This window comes from Anguilla rostrata, chromosome 10 (genome assembly GCF_018555375.3).
Source record: "Anguilla rostrata isolate EN2019 chromosome 10, ASM1855537v3, whole genome shotgun sequence".
Lineage (NCBI taxonomy): Eukaryota > Metazoa > Chordata > Actinopteri > Anguilliformes > Anguillidae > Anguilla > Anguilla rostrata.
The window spans coordinates 40,947,011-40,965,741 of NC_057942.1; the positions used below are offsets into that span (position 1 = coordinate 40,947,011).

The following is an 18,731-nucleotide window of genomic DNA, read 5'->3' on the forward strand; positions in this document are numbered from 1 at the left end:
TATTGTGCATTTGTGCAAGTGTCAAAAATTCCAAGACCCACAAGAGTGAAAAACAGCTCAACTGTGAGTACAGGATGTCACAGTAAACTAATTTACCTCTGTCCTTAAGGCTTTCAAGGTATGTGTCCATGAACTCCTTATCCTTGAGATTCTGTCTTTTTTCACTCTCTTCCGTTTCATCCTCTTCTACTTCTTCGGCATCAATTGGATTATCATACAAGGTAATGAATCTGAAACAAAACACTTTGCATCAATCAAACATGACTGCAATCACTGAATACACATTGCTTGGAGTGCTTGAAGTATACTGTATCAATAAACGGCCACGACAGCTCCCTTCCCCTTATGAAAATGAAGCTCAAATATGCAATTGAATTATTTTTAACTGTGTTACAAAAAATTTTGAAGTATAATCACTTCATAACAGGCGATGTATTGTTACAACATAGGCCGACAGTAATTTACAAAGTAATATTCCAAGGAAAGAAAATTTGAATTTCTAAAAATATGCATTTTTACTCCAGTACACTCATGCGGCCGCCAAGTTTTGCACAGCACCATTGATTTTAATGGACATAAGTGTTTTCCACAGGAGAAAAAAAAAAGCCTGCAATGCCAAAGGAAGTGAGCGTTCAACCTCCATTCACAATTTATCTAGCGAGAGAGTCGCCGTTTACACAGTATTAACAAGTGGCGGGTCGCAATTTATAGCTGCAGCACATTGAGCTAAAGCTCTCCTCAAATTCTCCTTCCCGACCCGATAGCGCCAGGTGTTGGCTTCCGCACGCAGTCTGTACTTCCTGACCTTTCTCCCGCCGATATCAGCTCCTACAGCGTCTGAGAACCAGTGACCTTTCCGCCCGAGGAAGCACTGGTCAGCGTTTCATCGTTTTTGTAAAGGGTAAGCCAGGTTTAATAAATGACGGGCCATCATGTGTGTCTTTTTCGCGGTAAATTGAGAGCGCGCGCCGAACCGTTCCCACATGGCGCTTTCCTTCCGGAACGTTCCCGCGCTCCCCTGAGCAAAAAAAAACGTCCGACGGGACTTCGGCTGAAGAGCACGTCGCGTAGCACCGCCGGTCGTCCTATCAAAGCGCGAAGGCATACCGCTTACGATAAAGCTTAATTACATTCTCAGCACTCTCCAGATTTCCTCTTTCTAACTCGTTAAAAAAATCTCATTTTATGAGATATTTCTGCCGGTGGAACAGAATGCATTTCGCTCGGCGTCCATGGTTCTGTCGAGTGTTCCTCGTGTTTGAGGAGCTAAATTGCCTTCGGCTCAAGCCTGTGTTTGCTTCCGCGGAGCAAATCTTTAACAATGAGCAGAGGTTTTACAATGAGCAACAAACTGGAGGGAATTGATACAGGTGGCGTTCAGCTTGAGGCAGACAGAGAGAATGCAGGCAGATGATTAAAAAGCTGATAGCGGTACCGCTGTGTCGCTAAGGTGGAAGGTGAGGATGTTGTGGCCCCTGTCTTTAACAGTTCATGTCAAAGTCATATTTTAAGTTTTAAAGGCTCAACAAAATAATTTCAGTAACTGATTTAATTAGACCTCAATAAAATCATGACAAACAAGAATCTCGTTCCTTCATTCGTACTGCAGCCATTCACCTGCAGTATTAACAAACGGAGGACATAGCTACTGTAAGTACGTGACACCAAAACGAATCCTTCCGCAATTCCCTTTTGCTAGAGGGGGTTTACACAATGGAACAACACATTCTATTATTGGCTCTCTCATCTGTTGTTCTCAGAGCCTGTGATCGAAAGACGACAGCCCTGCAAAGTATAATGTGAGCAGCACCAAGTTAAAATAAATATATAAAATCCAGGCTCTCACCTTTTAGACAGGTTAAAAAAAAAATGAGGTCTAAAACACTTCCAAGCTCTCTGGCACCACAACAAGGGAGAACATTTTTTGAGAGCCACCCTTCCAAATGTGCAGTCGACCGCATGTCACTCAAATATGGAATTAAAATTAAGTTTGAATTAACATAGTTAACTTGTATACTAACTTGTACTAGCACACCAGTTTATTCTACCAGTGTGAATGTCTATAATGCAGAGCAAATAATTATTTATTTCATACGCAAGTGTTTTCTTTTTCCTCTCTTGACCCGCCTCACCCCTTCCCCCCCCAGCAGGACTCTCACTCTGGGCCCTGACCCACAGTGTGGGGTGTGGAGGTGGAGGCCCTACCCTCTGAAGTGCTATTTTGGAAGAGAGGTGCATTAAAGTACACTTAAACCCACCAGTCCATCGCTCAGGATCGACAGCAGCAGCTGAAATGCGATGATCAAGTTTTTTTTGATTTATTACATCCTAAAAAAAGACTGGCATGGTAGCACCAGGACGTCCATTCAGCTCTTTCTGCTAACTCCTCTCGTGTTGTCTAATTATTTCTGATAGCGTTGCCTTCATAGCTTGAATTTAGTATTCTGCATAGTATGCGTAAAAACATTAGAAAAACGGGTCCTGCAGGTCACTCAATATAAGGGAAAAAAAGCAGAGTTTACTTCATGAGCCACACAGAAAGATAACTTCAGCTGCCTGCACTTTAATAACCCAGTTTTTTTTTTTACTTTTCTTATAATGCAGGGGGACCTTGGAAATTCTCGAGCTAAGCTCCAGAAGCCATTCATCTTCCCTAACGGCTTCACGGTACAGCCCGAACAAAAGCTACCACAACAACGGTGGAGTTAAGCAGCAGAGGAACGTCACACCACTCGCGTTTATTATTATTTTGCGTCACCTATTGGCTCCATTTATTGATTTAATTTTCTTTAATAACAATATTGAATTATTGCAAACAAGACAATCTGAAAAGCCATGCATATTTATCATGATATGCAGGGACCACATAAAGACAAATTATATTACGGAGTACTCGGATTCTAGGGTTTGTTAGAACGATTGATGTGAAAAAGGAATGTATTGAGTGTTTGCAATTGAATTCATGATTTTTTCAATGCATACTCATTAGGACTATGTGCTCTTTACAACTCCAAAAATTAACTTAGCTGGTGAACACTTGCAGGTGAGAAGAAACCAATTAACACTAAATTCAAGAGTTATAATCATTAACTCCCCACTGCACATATAGTTGATGTCATTTACATAATGATTTTTTTAAATAGTGATTCTGGAGATGATCTAAAAATAGCTCTATACAGAAATTGTTGCATATATTTGCTCAAAGGTGTACTTGAATGAATCCAGTTATTTCTTTGTCCAATAAATATGTGAATTCTCTTAGGAAATTTATGACAAATGTAATTATTTTCCTAAATCTCCACACATTACCAAGTCTGTGGTATTAAGACTCCTGACTTGCTGTGCGCAACTGCTGATTGCCAGAAGCTAAGCTTGTATTCATGTGTGGACATGGGGGAAAAAATGCTAATATTTCTTACTGCTGGTCAGCCTGCAATTCAACACGGTATAAATATGTTTGGCTATTGATCTTATGGTAGTAAAAACGTATTTTGAGTTTATGGTTCCATCCGTTCTGCAGACACATTTTACTGACCGCTGTATATAATTTCAGTTACGACAGAAGAAGAATCAAACCAGACATGAAGAAAGGCAGCCAGTCATGAACAGTGCTGGATATTCCTCAGTATTTATGCATATGCCTGAAACAAGACTGAACTATTATGCAACATTATAATAGTGACTATAATTAGTCAAACGAACTAAACATCAGAAACATCCTGATGCTTTCATTTTGGATCCTTAGGATCGAATCTGGGTTTGAATCCGGCCTGGGCCTTTCTGTGTGGAGTTTGCATGTCCATGTGGGTTTCCTCCGGGTACTCCGTTTTCCTCCCACAGTCCAAAGACGTGCTGGTAGGCTAACTGGAGACTCTAAATTGCACATAGGTATGAGTGTGTGAGTGAATGGTGTGTGTGTGCCCTGCGATAGATTGGCGGCCAGTCCAGGGTGTATTCTTGCCTCTCGCCCAGTTGCACGCTGGGATAGGCTCCAGCACCCCCCATGACCCTGACCAGGATAAGCAGGTACAGATAATGGATTGATGGATGCTTAGGATAGAAATTGGCCAGTTCTGCCATGCCGAGTGTTTGACTTCAGTGTTTTATTTCATTTTATTTCATTTTATTTTCATTTTTTTATTTCATTTTACTTCAGTGTTTTATTTCATTTTAAATCTCATTCATAAGCTTTATATGTGGAATATTTCTTAAACAGACCCTTCCTCTTCTTTCTTGTGAAGGATGGTTTGTGCAATTATATATGAATTCATAAAAATCCAAACAGCCACACTTTCTGGCAACATTGCAATAAACATTATTTTGTTTGATTGGGATGATGAATTCGATGTGTGCAACTTATACTAATTTGCAAAACTTCATTTTAAATGCAAATTGTGTCCTTTATTCTGAGGTAGATTTATAAAAGTTTAGTAAACATCTGAATCTGGAGGCAAATCTGTGTATAATTAATATGCGTTTTGTGCATACTGTTGTTGAAAAAATTAATTATGATTAATTCAGAAATAAAATGCTGTGCATAGTGATGGTAAAGAACAGGAACAGACTACAGGCATGGTGTGTAAAGCATTTTTAGATAGTGTACGACCAGGCTCAACTAATAAAAAAATATAGTTTCAGTTGATTATTCTTTGGATAGACTATAGACTTTTTCAATAAATTCTATAGACCTGCCAGATATTCAACTCTGTATTCTCAACAATGAATGTTTGTTTTTTTGTCTCCCTGCTCTAATGTTTGAGGTCAAAACATTACAATTAGATGATCTCCTTAGAAAAAAAACAAATCATTAAGGGGCATGACCGAATAAGATACAGTAATATAGCCCCGTGAACTCCTGTGAGCCAATAGAAACAGCCGGTACTTAAGAAGCAGAGAGGCTGGACGGAACATGGGAACTGGGTATCTGGCAGGTCTATATGTCATCCTCACTGCACAGCCAGCAGAGAGATTCATTGTTACCGCGTCCATGTTCGCATGTGAACGTCCACGGTTGTGTTTTTATTCCGAAGGTTGTTCTAAAGGTTTTGTTTCATAAAAAGGCACGTAGCGATACCCGTGTTGTCTGGAATGTGGGAATGTGACCATCATGATAACATGAACACCACATGAACTATTTCTACTTTTGCACTTCTTGCAGTTATGCAGTGCAAAGCATATACCCATCATTATGCATACAAATAAACATCTCGTGTCACTGCAGGTTTCACAACAGTCCTGACAGTTAGCAGTGGAGCTGTGACACAAGGATGCTAAACAGTGTTAGCGCAACTCTGAAACCATCAGCCATGGGGCTTCTTCAATATATACTGTATATATATTCTTTTTAATGAGGACCAAAACGTTAGCATAGCTGATCAGTATTTCTTGACTGACATGCAAGTGTCTCTATGAAGTGTCAAAACATCAGGTTGTTCTTACTTAATGGCTGGATCACTGCAAAGCTTTGATGGAAGACAGACCAGTAGGTCACCACTGACAACGAGCATCTGAAGAGTAGATATATTCGTCAGCTCCATGGGCAAGTACGTCAGCTTATTCTTATGAAGAAACAGTGTCTTCAATTCTTCTAACCTAAAAAAAATAAAAAGTTCCAAGTAAACATATTGAGAACTGGTAACTTGTTGAATTAAATTTACTGTGTATTATTTTCTACAGTCACATTTTTGTTATTCACTTTTATTTGTATGAGATAATTCTACCAAAGACCAGAGTTAATGTATTTCATATGACATGAGCTGTGATCTATTTGCGTATCAGTTCAATGACCTACAAAAAATGAAACTCTTGTTTTTGTAATCTATAGTAATAATAACATGAATGCGTCATATTTGTAAAACAGAATTGAAGGCATACAAGTGACTCACAGTGTTAGATACCATTCCTTTATACAGCTGAATATTTACCAAGAGCCTGGTTAAGTGCCTCAGTCAAGTGTACAGTGGCAGTGCCCCACTTGGGAATCGAGCCTGCAACCTTGGCCTTACAAGCCCAGTTCCCTCACCATTATGCTAACTGCCACAAAAAAAAAAGCACAAGCACGCACTGTGCATATTAAGAACACACTGTGTGTACGCATCTTGAGTTTATTTCAGGTTGGATGTTCCTGCTGTACCCAGCAGAATTCAATTGTGTACTCTCAAGCAGAATAATAAGAATTCTGGATTTCAATAACGTTGGATTGAGTGAATCTATTGAAATAGACCGACGTGACCTTAAAGGAAGCTGAAATCTGCGAATATATTACCAGCTTTGTTTGGACGCAGCCATGAATTGAATTATGAAAGCAACATACAGTGTCACCTTCGACTGAAAAAGCAGGTCCTCGGTTTTTTCTACACACACACACACCTTTTAGCGATTTCAGCATTCCCCAAACTAATGCTCACATGAAGACAGAGTTATGGACAGATGTTAAATGAATCGAGGACACAGTCTGTGCGGCAACCCTAAGTATGACACTTAATTATTTCATTTAGGTGGGGCTATAATAGTAATAATAATAATAAAGCTTTAAAGATCAGCACAGCTACAAAATGCTGTATCTAACACACTTCTGATATATAGTTTCAGAAGGTCTTGCGTTCCTGCTTGCTGGGCAGCACCTTGGACCTGTTCATTTGGGCAGCGGGATAAACCTCTCCAGCGGGACAGAAGAAGAGGCGGGCGGTAAAAGCGAGAGGCGCTCGTGTCCCCGGGAGTTTCACGCACCTGTCAATGTCCTGGGGTAAATCAGTCAGCAGGTTGTTACTGATGTCCAGCCACTGCAGGCTCGACATGCGCAGGACACAGACGGGTATGCAAGAGAGTCTGTTTGCCGACAAATCCAAATACGTGAGTTTCTTCAGATTGCTGAGCTGAAATTTCAACACAAGGAGAAATCTCTTTGGCATCAGGAACGATGCTCGTGCTAGTTGTTTGCCCACGCTGCATTACAGAACTGAAACGCCGTGGGGATTACAATTAACCGGGAAGAAAATTCCTTTTCCCCTTTTATAAGCTTTATTTTTTTTAACCAGACACTTTATTGAGCATATGAGCGGGGATTTATTGTCAATGTGGTTAAATCTTAACATTCTTGTACCCATTGAAGCTTCCTTCAGAATGCCGTACCATTTTATCTACGCATGATAAAGAAACGGGCTGTGTATACTATCAAAGCTGCTCCAAAAAATATTCCTTGACAGTTTCAGGAAAGGGTAATGGCATCTGCTGTAGAGTACACAAAATACACACAATATTAAAAGATGGATTTTATTGCTGCATTGGTGCTTCGACTTATCCAGAAACCCAAATTGCCCGTATTTAAATTTCAAGTCAAAATATTCGTGTGTTTAAATTGTACATTAATCAGCCATTTCACACGAGCTGACAGCTTGGAAATTAGACTTTTTATCTGCAATTAGCTTATTTCGTAAGTATAAAAGGTGACTTGTCAGGTAATCTTAAGGGAATGAACATTAATGCGTCTCCAGAGAACTTGCAAAACATCTATTAGACCTCAATGTTACTTTGAAAGTATAAATAAAAAGAATCCGTTACCTCAAATGGCAATTCCTTGATATCAAGATTTGCAATTACTTCCAGTCTTTCCAGTTTCTCACATTCTCCAAGTTCCGGAGGAATATTTGACAGCTTATTATAACTTACATTCAGCTCCTTCAGGCTAACCAGTTTGCCTATTAAAAAGACACAAGGAGATCAAAAAGGTTTTGTGGAGTGAATATCATTATCGGAAATTATTCTCACTTCTTCCCATCAGTCTCTCCTGTCTGCTAATTTTCTCAAGAATGTATTACCCAAACAATACTGTTTTTATTCAGTGTCACTTTTCCCCCCCAAGTCAGTAGCAAGTGTCTGTGTACTCATTTTGAAATGGTGTGTGCGTGTTTGTGTGTGGTTGCATGTATATGTGTGTGTCTGCATGTGTGTGTGTGCGTGTGTGTGTTTTCAAGTTACATTTTTACTAATCATTTTAATGAAAAACTAAAATGGAACACTCACATTGCTTAGTTTAATTACTGGAAGAAAACTCATTTGAATCTTTAGTGATTATAATTATTATGATATAGTATTCATGGTTAAGTAGAGAATATTGAAAGTGTTAAAGCATTAAATAGATACGTTGATCATAACGTGGTACTTGAACCCCTCTCTAGGACATGACACACGCGACCTAAAACTGTCCAGTAAAACACTTATCGATTAACAGAACTGAAAGCAAACGCACTTGATGAGATACTGCATTTTTAACAACGCAATATGAAGCTCTGTGAACCATGAGCAATACTTTCATTGTGCTTGAGGAATACAGACAGGCCTACACGGACCTGCACTCACCTATTTCCACTGGAAGCTCCTCAAGGTCATTTTTGGGCACGTCCAGCACCTGGAGCTCTTGAAAATTCTCTATGTATTTTGGTATCTTCTGAATTCTAGTCCCTCTTATGTGCCACTGTCTAAGGTGTGTCATATCTTCAACGTAATCAGGGAGTTCCTGAAATATAAAACAGTAAATGTTCCATTTTAATATCACTTTCTCAAACACCATTGATATTCACAACCACGCTTTCATGGTAAATTTATGGTAAGTCAAAGAAAATGAAACATTTCTAAAGAGCAACACAGCACAGATTACCGGATATTATTCTACCATGCAAGAATTTTACACTCTGGTCATTCCAGAGTTGCATTTCTTTATTATTTTTTATTTTTTGGTAGTCGGTAAAACGACCAGTAATTTTAGTGAGAATTACATCGAAATAAAAATATAGTTTTTGTGCAACTCTGCTAAGTGCACTCAAATCTGAACTCATGAAGAGAAAGGTCAATACCGTCCAGGATTCATCATCCAGCTCAAAAATAAATCTCTGTTCTTCGATTTGAACTTTCTGGTCTGAATCTGAAAAGGAGAGATGGACAAGTGAGAGGAAATGCCCACTTGCAGGCCTGAAACTCTATCAGAGTTGAGAGGTTTTCTGGATGAGAAGTACCTGCTCAGTGGGCCATTTTGCTGTATTTTCCCCTGAATAAAATGTTCTGTCCTGATGGGAGATTTGCATCAATATGACTGAAATATAACTGGGAAAACTTTCATACAGCCTGAGCGTTTTCTTATTATGGAGTTTTAAATCGATGAACTCATTGGAGGTGCACTTTGGTGGAGCTATCAAACTTGCCACAACTGCAGTGTTTTAAGGTTTTTCCCCAATAAGTGAAAAAAAGGCTAAATTTCCATATTTTTCTCCTGTACAGTCACAAAGGTATTGTCCATATAGGCATACAAAATCGGTTTCCACAGTTTTAGGAAAGACTGACATATTCAGCAGCTTCCACATGGTGAAATTGAGTTGCACAGCGACGTGCATACTGCAACTGTTTATCTAGGCTCAGATATCATGGGAAGAGCCAGAGCCAATAAAAAATGAGTCTGTTGATTTCTGTCTCGGTGTAATGGAACCATGGTGCTGCCAGAAGCTGAAAATGAATACATTTTGTGCATACCCTTAACTCCAGATAGCGCAGTATCGAGTGTAATAATGAATATTGTCATATGCAGTGGACCAACAAACAAATAAATAAGTGTTTTTTTTTTTGTTTTTTTTAAACACCATTGGGCCTTGCCCTTCTCAAACAGAGATTGTATTCTATAAGAGCTGCTAGACACTGGCCAAGGGCCACACCATCCAAGCTGAACCGATTATGTTCTGCTGAGCGAGAAGTTTCAGCCTCGGTTCAGTCAACATCCGTCTTTAGCGAAGACTTGCAGGAGAAATAAATGCGTGTGTTAGTACCTATTTTCTCACAAACGCGGTTTGACAAGCTCAGCGATCTGCAAAAACACTTGCAACGCTTGCACTTATTTGTAAATCAAATTTAGGGATAAAAAAAAATTGATTGAATCCAGGCCTTTTTTTTGTTTTGTTTGCGTAGTTTAGGGAAAACTCAGACTTGAAAATTGAATTGAGATCAACTGCCATATGAGGTGTTAAGCTGTCCTCTTGGGTTTCGGTTACACCCTAAGGTTCCGGTTCCAGTGAAAAACACCTTCTCTAAAATGGCGGGTGAAGGCTCTGCTTGACTTGCCTGCTTCAAGAGATTCCCGGTAGGGCTGAAGGTTCGAGACCCCATTGTAGTTCCTTGTATCAGACAAGGGCTTTCTCTCCAAGTAGTGTTGGAGCTCTGAGATCTCGCTAGGCTTCATCGTCTTGCACGTGAGGCGATAGTGCCATTCCTGGTTGATCCTGGGATAAAAAGAAAGCAGGTTACTGCGTTTCCGGGGTTTTAATAAACTCGCAGAGTTTTAAGAAACCCACAGAGTACACCAGCACATCGCAATTACAGTCTGAGAGACTCCCATGGACAACGTTTCAGCAGGTTGAACAGAGGTCACACAAAAACAGAATTTTATGCCCTAACCATGTCAAAGCAAGGCTACGTCTGAAACGGATTGCGCAATATATGTAACGCGGTGGACCTTAGGACCCAGAGTGTATAACCCTGTGCGGGCGCAGCGTAATTTATAGAAGGTCTGTTCGTGCCAGGGCAGGCAGGTGGATGTTCGCGAGGTTCAGGTGAACCATCACCTGGTTCGGTCACAGGTACACGCTGCCCAGCACGGGAACAAAGCCGCACCAGGTATGGATGCCCTGGGGAGATGAGCGGTGTTTTTTTTTTGTTTTTTGTTTTAAAAGAGAAGCGCGGTTGCGGTGGCAATTGTGCTGACAAAACACAGACAACAGCGGTCGCCTGCTATCACTGAAGGACCCAGCAGGAGGGCTGATAGAGAGATAACCACCGTGTTTTTGTCCCCCTACACGGCAGTTAACTGCATTTTCAACTCTGGAGCTCGAAATCTGTGCTATTGCTGTACTCACTGTATGTCCTACATATAATGCAATGCGCCACGGGGGAACTTTTGTTACTGAATGTCTGTGATGCAATATGGGTTATTTAGAGTTCGATACAGTGTTTACCTTTAAAGTACGAGTAACTTCCACTAAGATTGTACTGTATTACGGGCCAAGTGCAATACAGGATAATACAGCTCAAGTGTAATGTGACTGGGGTTATGAAAGAATGAGGTGTTAGGTGCAATGTACTGTACTTACACTATTAATTTAGGTTCCTGTAGAGCAGGGGACTCCAATCTTATTCGCAAAGGGCCGGTGTGGGCACAGGTTTTTGCTTTAGCCTAGCAATTAGACAAGTGAATGTATTCAAGGTCTTGATTCAAGATAATTAATTAGTTGAATCAGGCATCACGGTGCCTGGGATAAAACAAACAACCTGCACCCACCATGGCCCCCACTGCTGTAGAGGGTACACCCTTTCGGGACAGTGTGGTGGGAGCAAGGTGACACCCCAAGTGAGGTAGCACTCTGCATGTCTTTGCCCCCCCCCCCCTTCCCCCAACTACACCGATGTGCTGAGTGGGACACTCCCAGAGCTCGGAGTGGATTGAGTACCATTCACCAGTCTCACAGCTGGCAGAGAAACCCCATTTACGGGGGGCATAGGACACCTCTCTTTGATTTGTTTCATTCATATCGCGGGCAAACGCAATATACTCACCCAGCCACCGCGGTTATCCGCGCATTATGTTGTTCTAGCTACTTATATCCCATTAGCTGTGTTAAGTAGGGTATATATTATGCACCGGAGTGTCCCGTACACTCAGACTGTGAAATGAGGCATTTTGAACGAGTGCAACACCTTTTTCTGCTTCCAAGCCATTATTGTTTTTACTGTTCCTACTCGTGTAAAATAAATTGTTTGTGTAATACTGCAGCCTCTGCATTTCTTTAATCCTCCCGTGCACACAGACTTAACTGCTTACGAGACCTGAGCCTTAGCACTACATTTCCAGGGATCTTCCACCTCTGCAGGAGGGTAGTGGCGTAATGGATTATGGAAGATCTGTCAAAGGCCTACTAAATGTGGTCCAATTTCTCACCAAGAAGCCCAGAGTAAAATAGTTATAAGCATCATTGCACAGTACATTTTTATTATTAAAACACCATCACCCTTGAGTTCTGTATACCCGCATAACCCCAAGGTTATACAGGTGACCAACATCACACCAGCGGGAACGAAGTCGATCTTCCGGGACAAAACAAAACTGAGCCCTCGGAAACATCACAAAGATATTCTCACATCGTCAGAGTTTCCATGCAATTGTCACTTCCCTTTCATAAACTTCACACGGACTCTTCACAGGAAATCTGCATCGGTAATAGGGCCCGCACCTTAAATCACAAAATAGTCTACAAACATTGCACTCGACATACAAGCCATCCAATAAAGATAACAGTTATATTCCAATGCAATATAGTTTGCAAATGTTTTATTGTTTTCAATACCACTAACAATGAATAAAGGACAGAGTAAATCATCTAAATTTGCACCCATAATAAAGTCACAGTCATACAGTAACAGAGAGACCAAACAGAGGCGAGGAAGAAAGTTTTTAGGGGTTGACAGAAAAGGTTTGGGTAAAAGAAACTTCTAAAATATAAGTAAATCATGGGACCCAAGTTTTACTCTTTTTTTTTTTTCACAGAAATAACAGAGCATCCTCCTTGACTCCCCCTCCCTCCCCAGCGACATGCCGAGAGCTATGAGTTCTACACTGCTGTTTCTGCTTTTCCCTGGTCATGACTAGACTGCAGTGAACAAGGCTGCATGCCAAATGGTAACCTGACACATTGCCGTGGTAACATCACCTACACGCTCACTCCTTCCCCTACCAGATCACTCACCTTCCCTCATGCTGACAGAGTCAGTTTGGGGCGGCAGCGTAGTATAATGGGTAAGGAGCTGGTCTTGTAACCTAAAGGTCACAGGTTCGATTCCCGGATGGGGCACTGCCGTTGTACCCTTGAGCAAGGCACCTGGCTCTTCAGTGTACATAGCTGTATAAATCGATGCGATGTAAATACTATGTTAAAAGCTGTGTGAGTCGCTCTGGATAACAGTGTCAGCGAAATGCCTGTAATGTAATGGTAGGTACTACAGTGTCACCACTAAGTTTCAGAAGAACTGCAGTGGTGCGGGGGAACCTAAGGCCCTAGTGTTGGCCCTGTGGGGATGGCACTTCCACAAAGCCGGCCTGGTCCCGAAACTCCCAGCTCCGCGACAGCGCCACACGCTTACTCCATTGTCTTTGGATTAGTATGCAGATGACACTTTTGCACCTGTCATGTCGGATCCGTCCAGATGGAGTGCAGTGCATTGTGGGCACTACATTGTAATGACACTGCACTCTGTAACGTTTCAACGAGACGTCTGCTGAACACTCAGCATGCTCAGGCGCTGTCACTGAACATTAACGGCACATTAACATGCAGATTAACCATTTACATGCCATTACTGACCATTATATCCCATAAAAAACTTCTATTTGTTTTCAAAAGCAACCTCATTCAACTTAATCTTCCCTGAAGTGCACGTGCATGAGGACTCCACCAAGGCTAACAGAGAGAATATGAATCCATGTTTTCATTGATTTTCCACTGCTTAACGGGTATTGAGACATCTCATCTCATAAGATGACCACCAAGGATAAGGGGATGACCCAGGATTCAGTGTCAAGCTGTAAATTCATTCCACAAAATATGCAAACAAGAAGGTCCAGTACTACAGTAACAATTTAAAATGTATAATACCGCAGAATCAACTGCAGTGATAATGAGTTATATTTGAGTCAATTAAATTTTTAATTACATTTGAACAGACAGTATTCAGTTTGATCCTTCAGTAAGAGCTAGATTAGTAAAATAATAAGATCTTGAGCTTTTCGATTTAACAATGTGAAACTGTTATGGTAAACTCGTAGCACAAGAATCTCACAGTATAATGCTTCACAGAGCATCCCCTGTTTTGAAATTCAAAAAGATGACTGCACTATACTCTGAAATGAGAAAAGTGGCCGCATCAGTTACCGGCTTAAGAGAAGCAGGAGCCTAAAAAACTCACTGCGCAGGCCTTGGACCAGGGCCTATTCTTGATGATAATCTGACCTGTCATAAGCAAGTCTCCACCACAGGAAGACACATCCGGCGGGAGACCAGCATGTGATGAGAGCGAGTGATTTTATGAATGTGGACAGGGGCTTCTGCCTGAGTACCAGACCTGCTCCTGGTTGAGCTGAAAAACACGAGCATAGCAGTCTGTTCCTTCCGCTCCTTTGAGGTAGCTCGGACTCCACGAAATAAAACCGCATTATAAAATATTCTGAGACGCCCTCTGCGCAGAGAGCAGTTATCAGTTAGCAAACTTCCAGATCTTTTTGCTGTAGCTTAAAAAATGATGAATACAGTCATAAAATTCTAATGATGGCAAGGCTTTAAAACCGTCCCATGACATTTCGGGGGAAGCGGAACAATGTGGAGACAGAGAAACGGAATTTGGCAGAAGTTCAATGAAATGTAACATTTTTACCCCGGAAAGCCGTCCCGTCACACCCCAGGAAGCAGGCATACGTGAGATCAGCGATCGGTGACGTGGTCGGGAATTCATTTTGGGGGTTGGGGGTGGGGGGGGTCAAAATTCTGAGCCGAACCGATGAACTTCAGGACGAATGGAATTGTAAACCGAGCAGGGGGCGGGGGGGGGGGGTGTGTGCAGGGGCGGGGGGTTTGTGGTGTGTGCAGGGGGCGGGGGGGGGGGTGTGTGCAGGGGGCGGGGGGGTGTGTGGTGTGTGCAGGGGGCGGGGGGGGGGGGGGGTGTGGTGTGTGCAGGGGGCGGGGTGGGGGGGGTGTGGTGTGTGCAGGGGGCGGGGAGGGGGGTGTGTGCAGGGGGCGGGTGGTGCAGACAGATTGGCGAGCCGGGGTGGGGGGGGGGGGGTTGGGGGGGCTCACCTTCTGAATATTTCCTGCCTCTGGGGGGTTCAAACCCCCCTGCCTGCATCTCTGTATTAGATTCGAGAACGAATGCTCCACGGAATCAACGCTCTGGGACTATCTGATGCACAGCCTAATGATGCTTGTAGCATTCTATATTAATCCCACTCGATTTGTATGTCTCGCCTTACGTAACACCGCAAACGGCGAGAGAATATCAAGTTCGCTGCGACTTCAGGACACGGGAGTAATCTCTTGGCAAGGGAAGGGAAGTCATTCGGTTCTGCACAAAGAGAACCAACGTCAACAAAGCAAGGCCATGCATCACCGTATTTGCTTAGTATTTCATTTGCCATACAACTGCACTTATCCATATGCTTATGAGAGCAGTAGCATGCTTCATTTTGTAAATTGCTCTGTGTAGGTTTCTGATAAATGACCGTAATGTAATATTCATTCATTTCTTCGGCTTATGTAATTTCCCCCTTTTTACGACTGTGAAGATTCATCACGCTAACCATCCTCCCCTGTGCCTTAACCACCTGCACCTGCACGCACAGGACTGCAGTTAAGCATGCTCACTTCTCCAATCCACCACGAGACTGTTAATTTTTTAGTGCATATTTTACTCTGCTACAAGCCCCACAGTGTACTGCAGGAGAATTAGCGTGTTACTTGTGAGTGAGTAGGGGACACTTATACAGTAGTTACACATAGACAGACACACAAGCAGGCAGGCAGGCAGGCAGGCAGACAGACAGACAGACAGACAGGCAGGCAGGCAGGCAGACAGACAGACAGACAGACGAGCAGGCAGGTAGGCAGGCAGGCAGGCAGACAGACAGACAGACAGATAGACAGATTGATTGATAGAAGAAGAAGAATGGGAAGAAGAAGAATAATAGAAACAAGAAGAAGAAAAGGATAAAGAAGAATAGCGAAAAGAAGAAGAAGCAGTTTAGCCCTGCTAGCTGCAGAGTCCTGCACACAGTGAGCTAATGACAACCCCGTCTCTAATCTGTTTGACTCAGTCTGTGTTTACAGGCTGAACCACACGGGCGCACGACTTTGCACTGCGAAAGAAACACAGCAAGGGCCAGATTGAATTCTTATCATCACACAGCTTGCGCTGTTCTCTTTCTGTACATATTTATTTTTCATCAAATGTATCTATTTGATGGGGATTCCTGACGGGTAATGGCCATAGGTCTCTGCAGAGACAATGGAAGACCTGTGTGTGTCCCATGAAAAATTTATCTCAGTCCTTGTGCATCCTATATATATATATATATATATATGGCCAAAATTATCCGGACACCCCTTGGACTGGGGCCGTCTTTCATGGTTTGAGCAGTGAAGGCAAATCTTAATGAAATGACATTCTTGACAATTCTGTGCTTTTTGGCAACAGTTTGGGGAAGACCGTTTCCTTATACAGTATATATCCCTTAAATATAAATTGTACAGTATATACACACATGCATACATAGCCCCATTTTTTTTAAAGATGCAGCACAGAATAATTGCTTCGGTGCGAATGCAGAATGTGCAGCAGTGATGACAAGCTCACTAGGGCAAAAGTTTAAGCTCCCGTTTATGAGACAGCTGATATTTTTAACGGTGACGGTTTTCAGTTTTCAGAAAGAATCCGTTTCTTCCTTTGAGCAACAATCCAGCGCTATCGTTCTGCAATCTCGTCTGAGAGCACCGGCGAGCACGCAGAGAGCAATTATAGTGTGACGTTTAGCATCAGTGTACGCCATTCTTTCACAGGCCCGATGGCCCATCGGCATCACCTCTCTGAAAAAACACAAGCCAACGTTCAAACGCTCATCTTTTACCCAACCACCCATGCAGCCATCATTTAACATTAATTCAACTCCAAAACCAAAAGTCTTCCCCTTTTGAATATATCTTCCCTCCATCTATTCACCTCCGTTTCCCGTTTTCTGCTCTTTCGCTCTCCGCGTCTCTCTCTCAGCTCGTTCTGCGAGACAGGAGCCCGCAGCGAATCAGTTATGCTGAGCTGGGCCCGGTGCAGATGGTGTTTTTTTTTCCCCACCGCTAAAAGCAGCTATATTTCTCCCGAATAAAAAATAGATAGGAAAATAAATGAAGCCCTAGGACAGAGTTGTCGCCCAACGCGCCCTTACTTAGTGAGGGCACTTTTCTCCTGTCGTTCCTGCTCCTTCTTCTGCCGCTGCTTGTGCTTCCTGACTCTGGTCTCCCAGATACCCCGTATGAGTGACAGGTCATAAACCGGGATGTCAATGCTTTTGGTCGCCCTCATCATGACTTCTCCTGTCGAAGAAAAAAAAACAAGAGTTAGTTGGTTACGTCTTGGTGATCCGTGGACACAACCCGAGAGCTGTTTCCAAGAATAATTAGCATGAAGATAATCTGAACTGTTGTATAATGTACAATCAACAGAGGTGGAAAATTCAGGTTCATAAAGTCCACCATATTATTTTGTTCCAGTTTGCTAATTAGCACAATTCTTCAGCCAGGAGGTAGAGCTAATTAGTGAAATCATCTTGGCTGAGTTCATGGGCGGAAGAAACACATGACAGAGCTCTCTGACCCCTGGACTTTTCACCTCCGACAATCAATGAATCCAAAGCGCACAAATAAACAATATTTTTCTCATTGTTATAATGAGACAATATGCCGGCACATTTCATCAAATCGTAGATGTGTGTGTTGCTGTAGTGCCATTATCTGTGCTTATCTAATACACCCCCACCTTAGCTATAGAAGCATTATAAATTTAGAGATGGACATCTTCATAAATTAGTCACCGCTGTACTTTTCAAGCATATGGTCTGCCGTTCTCTACGGAAATATTTTCATCTGGCATTCAGATGCCAGCGGGTCTGCCTCTCCGTTAAAAGTTAGTGGTCTGAGTGCATCAGGGTGCATGCAACATGAAGAGAAAGTGTTCATAGAAGACAAAAGATTTCATCATTTGTCGCTGAAAATGTGAACATCTGAAGCTCCAGAGAAATGTAAAAAATCACCGATAGAAACCAGATAGGAAATATTGTATCAAAGAGGTTCAACGTCTGCTGCACATTGCAAAAATGCAACTTGTGCAGTGTAGAGTATAATCTCACATAATTATATAAAATACTCTACAGTTCACAAGTTGGCATATTGGACAGACAGACATACATACAGACAGACAAAATAACCCAAATATTTGACTTTCAATATCAAAATCAGACTGCATGAACGGTAACTATTGTATATTATTACTTCGAAGTGTTATTAGACTGCACCAGAACTACAGAACATAATGAAAAAATAGAAAAAGAAGACAAAGAAGAAGAAGAAGGATTTAAATGGCCCAGTTAGGATGATAATGTGACATAATGAAGTCTGTGTTCACAGGTATCCGTCCATTTTAAACTACAGTGATAAGTAATGCCTCATGGTATGACTGGCAACCAAGTCTGAAACTAAAGTAGAAGCACATAAAGAATTTAAACAGCGTCACCTAAACGGATAAAGAGAGAGACTATGACATGTCAGACTGCAAATGACAAAGACGGCGTTTTTTCGTCTACCCAGAATAAGGAGTGAGGAGGGATGGAAGGAGAACACCCACGCAGCATCTTAAAGAGGCCAGACATGAAAGATAGATCAGCCTCTTGCAAACCCTTGGAAAAGACGGGAAGTGCGTGTGAGGGAAAGACGTGTCCAGCAGTAAAGATAACTGTGACTTTGAATTCTGCAGATATCAAGGAACAACGAGGAAACTTCACAAGAGTAAAAAAAAAAAATATATATATATATATATATATATATATAAATATATATATACTTTGTCTTTTAAATGGGAGCTCTGGAATTGGAGGAAAAAAGGAGATA

The 18,731-nt window shown here is 41.9% G+C and overlaps 1 protein-coding gene across 4 annotated transcripts in view; it reads right to left on the minus strand.

Annotated features, from left to right (window-relative positions):
- The window catches only part of lrrc2 (leucine rich repeat containing 2), a 43,064-nt gene that overhangs the window by 2,867 nt on the left and 21,466 nt on the right, over positions 1-18,731 (minus strand). For 3 of the 4 annotated variants that reach the window (XM_064297177.1, XM_064297175.1, XM_064297176.1), the window contains 8 exons: positions 17,015-17,162; positions 10,105-10,262; positions 8,853-8,920; positions 8,359-8,515; positions 7,561-7,697; positions 6,730-6,875; positions 5,440-5,592; positions 97-230 (listed from right to left, as the gene is read on the minus strand). In XM_064297177.1, the coding sequence (XP_064153247.1) occupies positions 97-230; positions 5,440-5,592; positions 6,730-6,875; positions 7,561-7,697; positions 8,359-8,515; positions 8,853-8,920; positions 10,105-10,262; positions 17,015-17,154 (1,093 nt within the window). In that variant the 5' untranslated portion in view covers positions 17,155-17,162. The remainder of the gene's footprint in view (positions 1-96; positions 231-5,439; positions 5,593-6,729; positions 6,876-7,560; positions 7,698-8,358; positions 8,516-8,852; positions 8,921-10,104; positions 10,263-17,014; positions 17,163-18,731) is intronic. The other variant, XM_064297178.1, reaches the window with a different exon arrangement.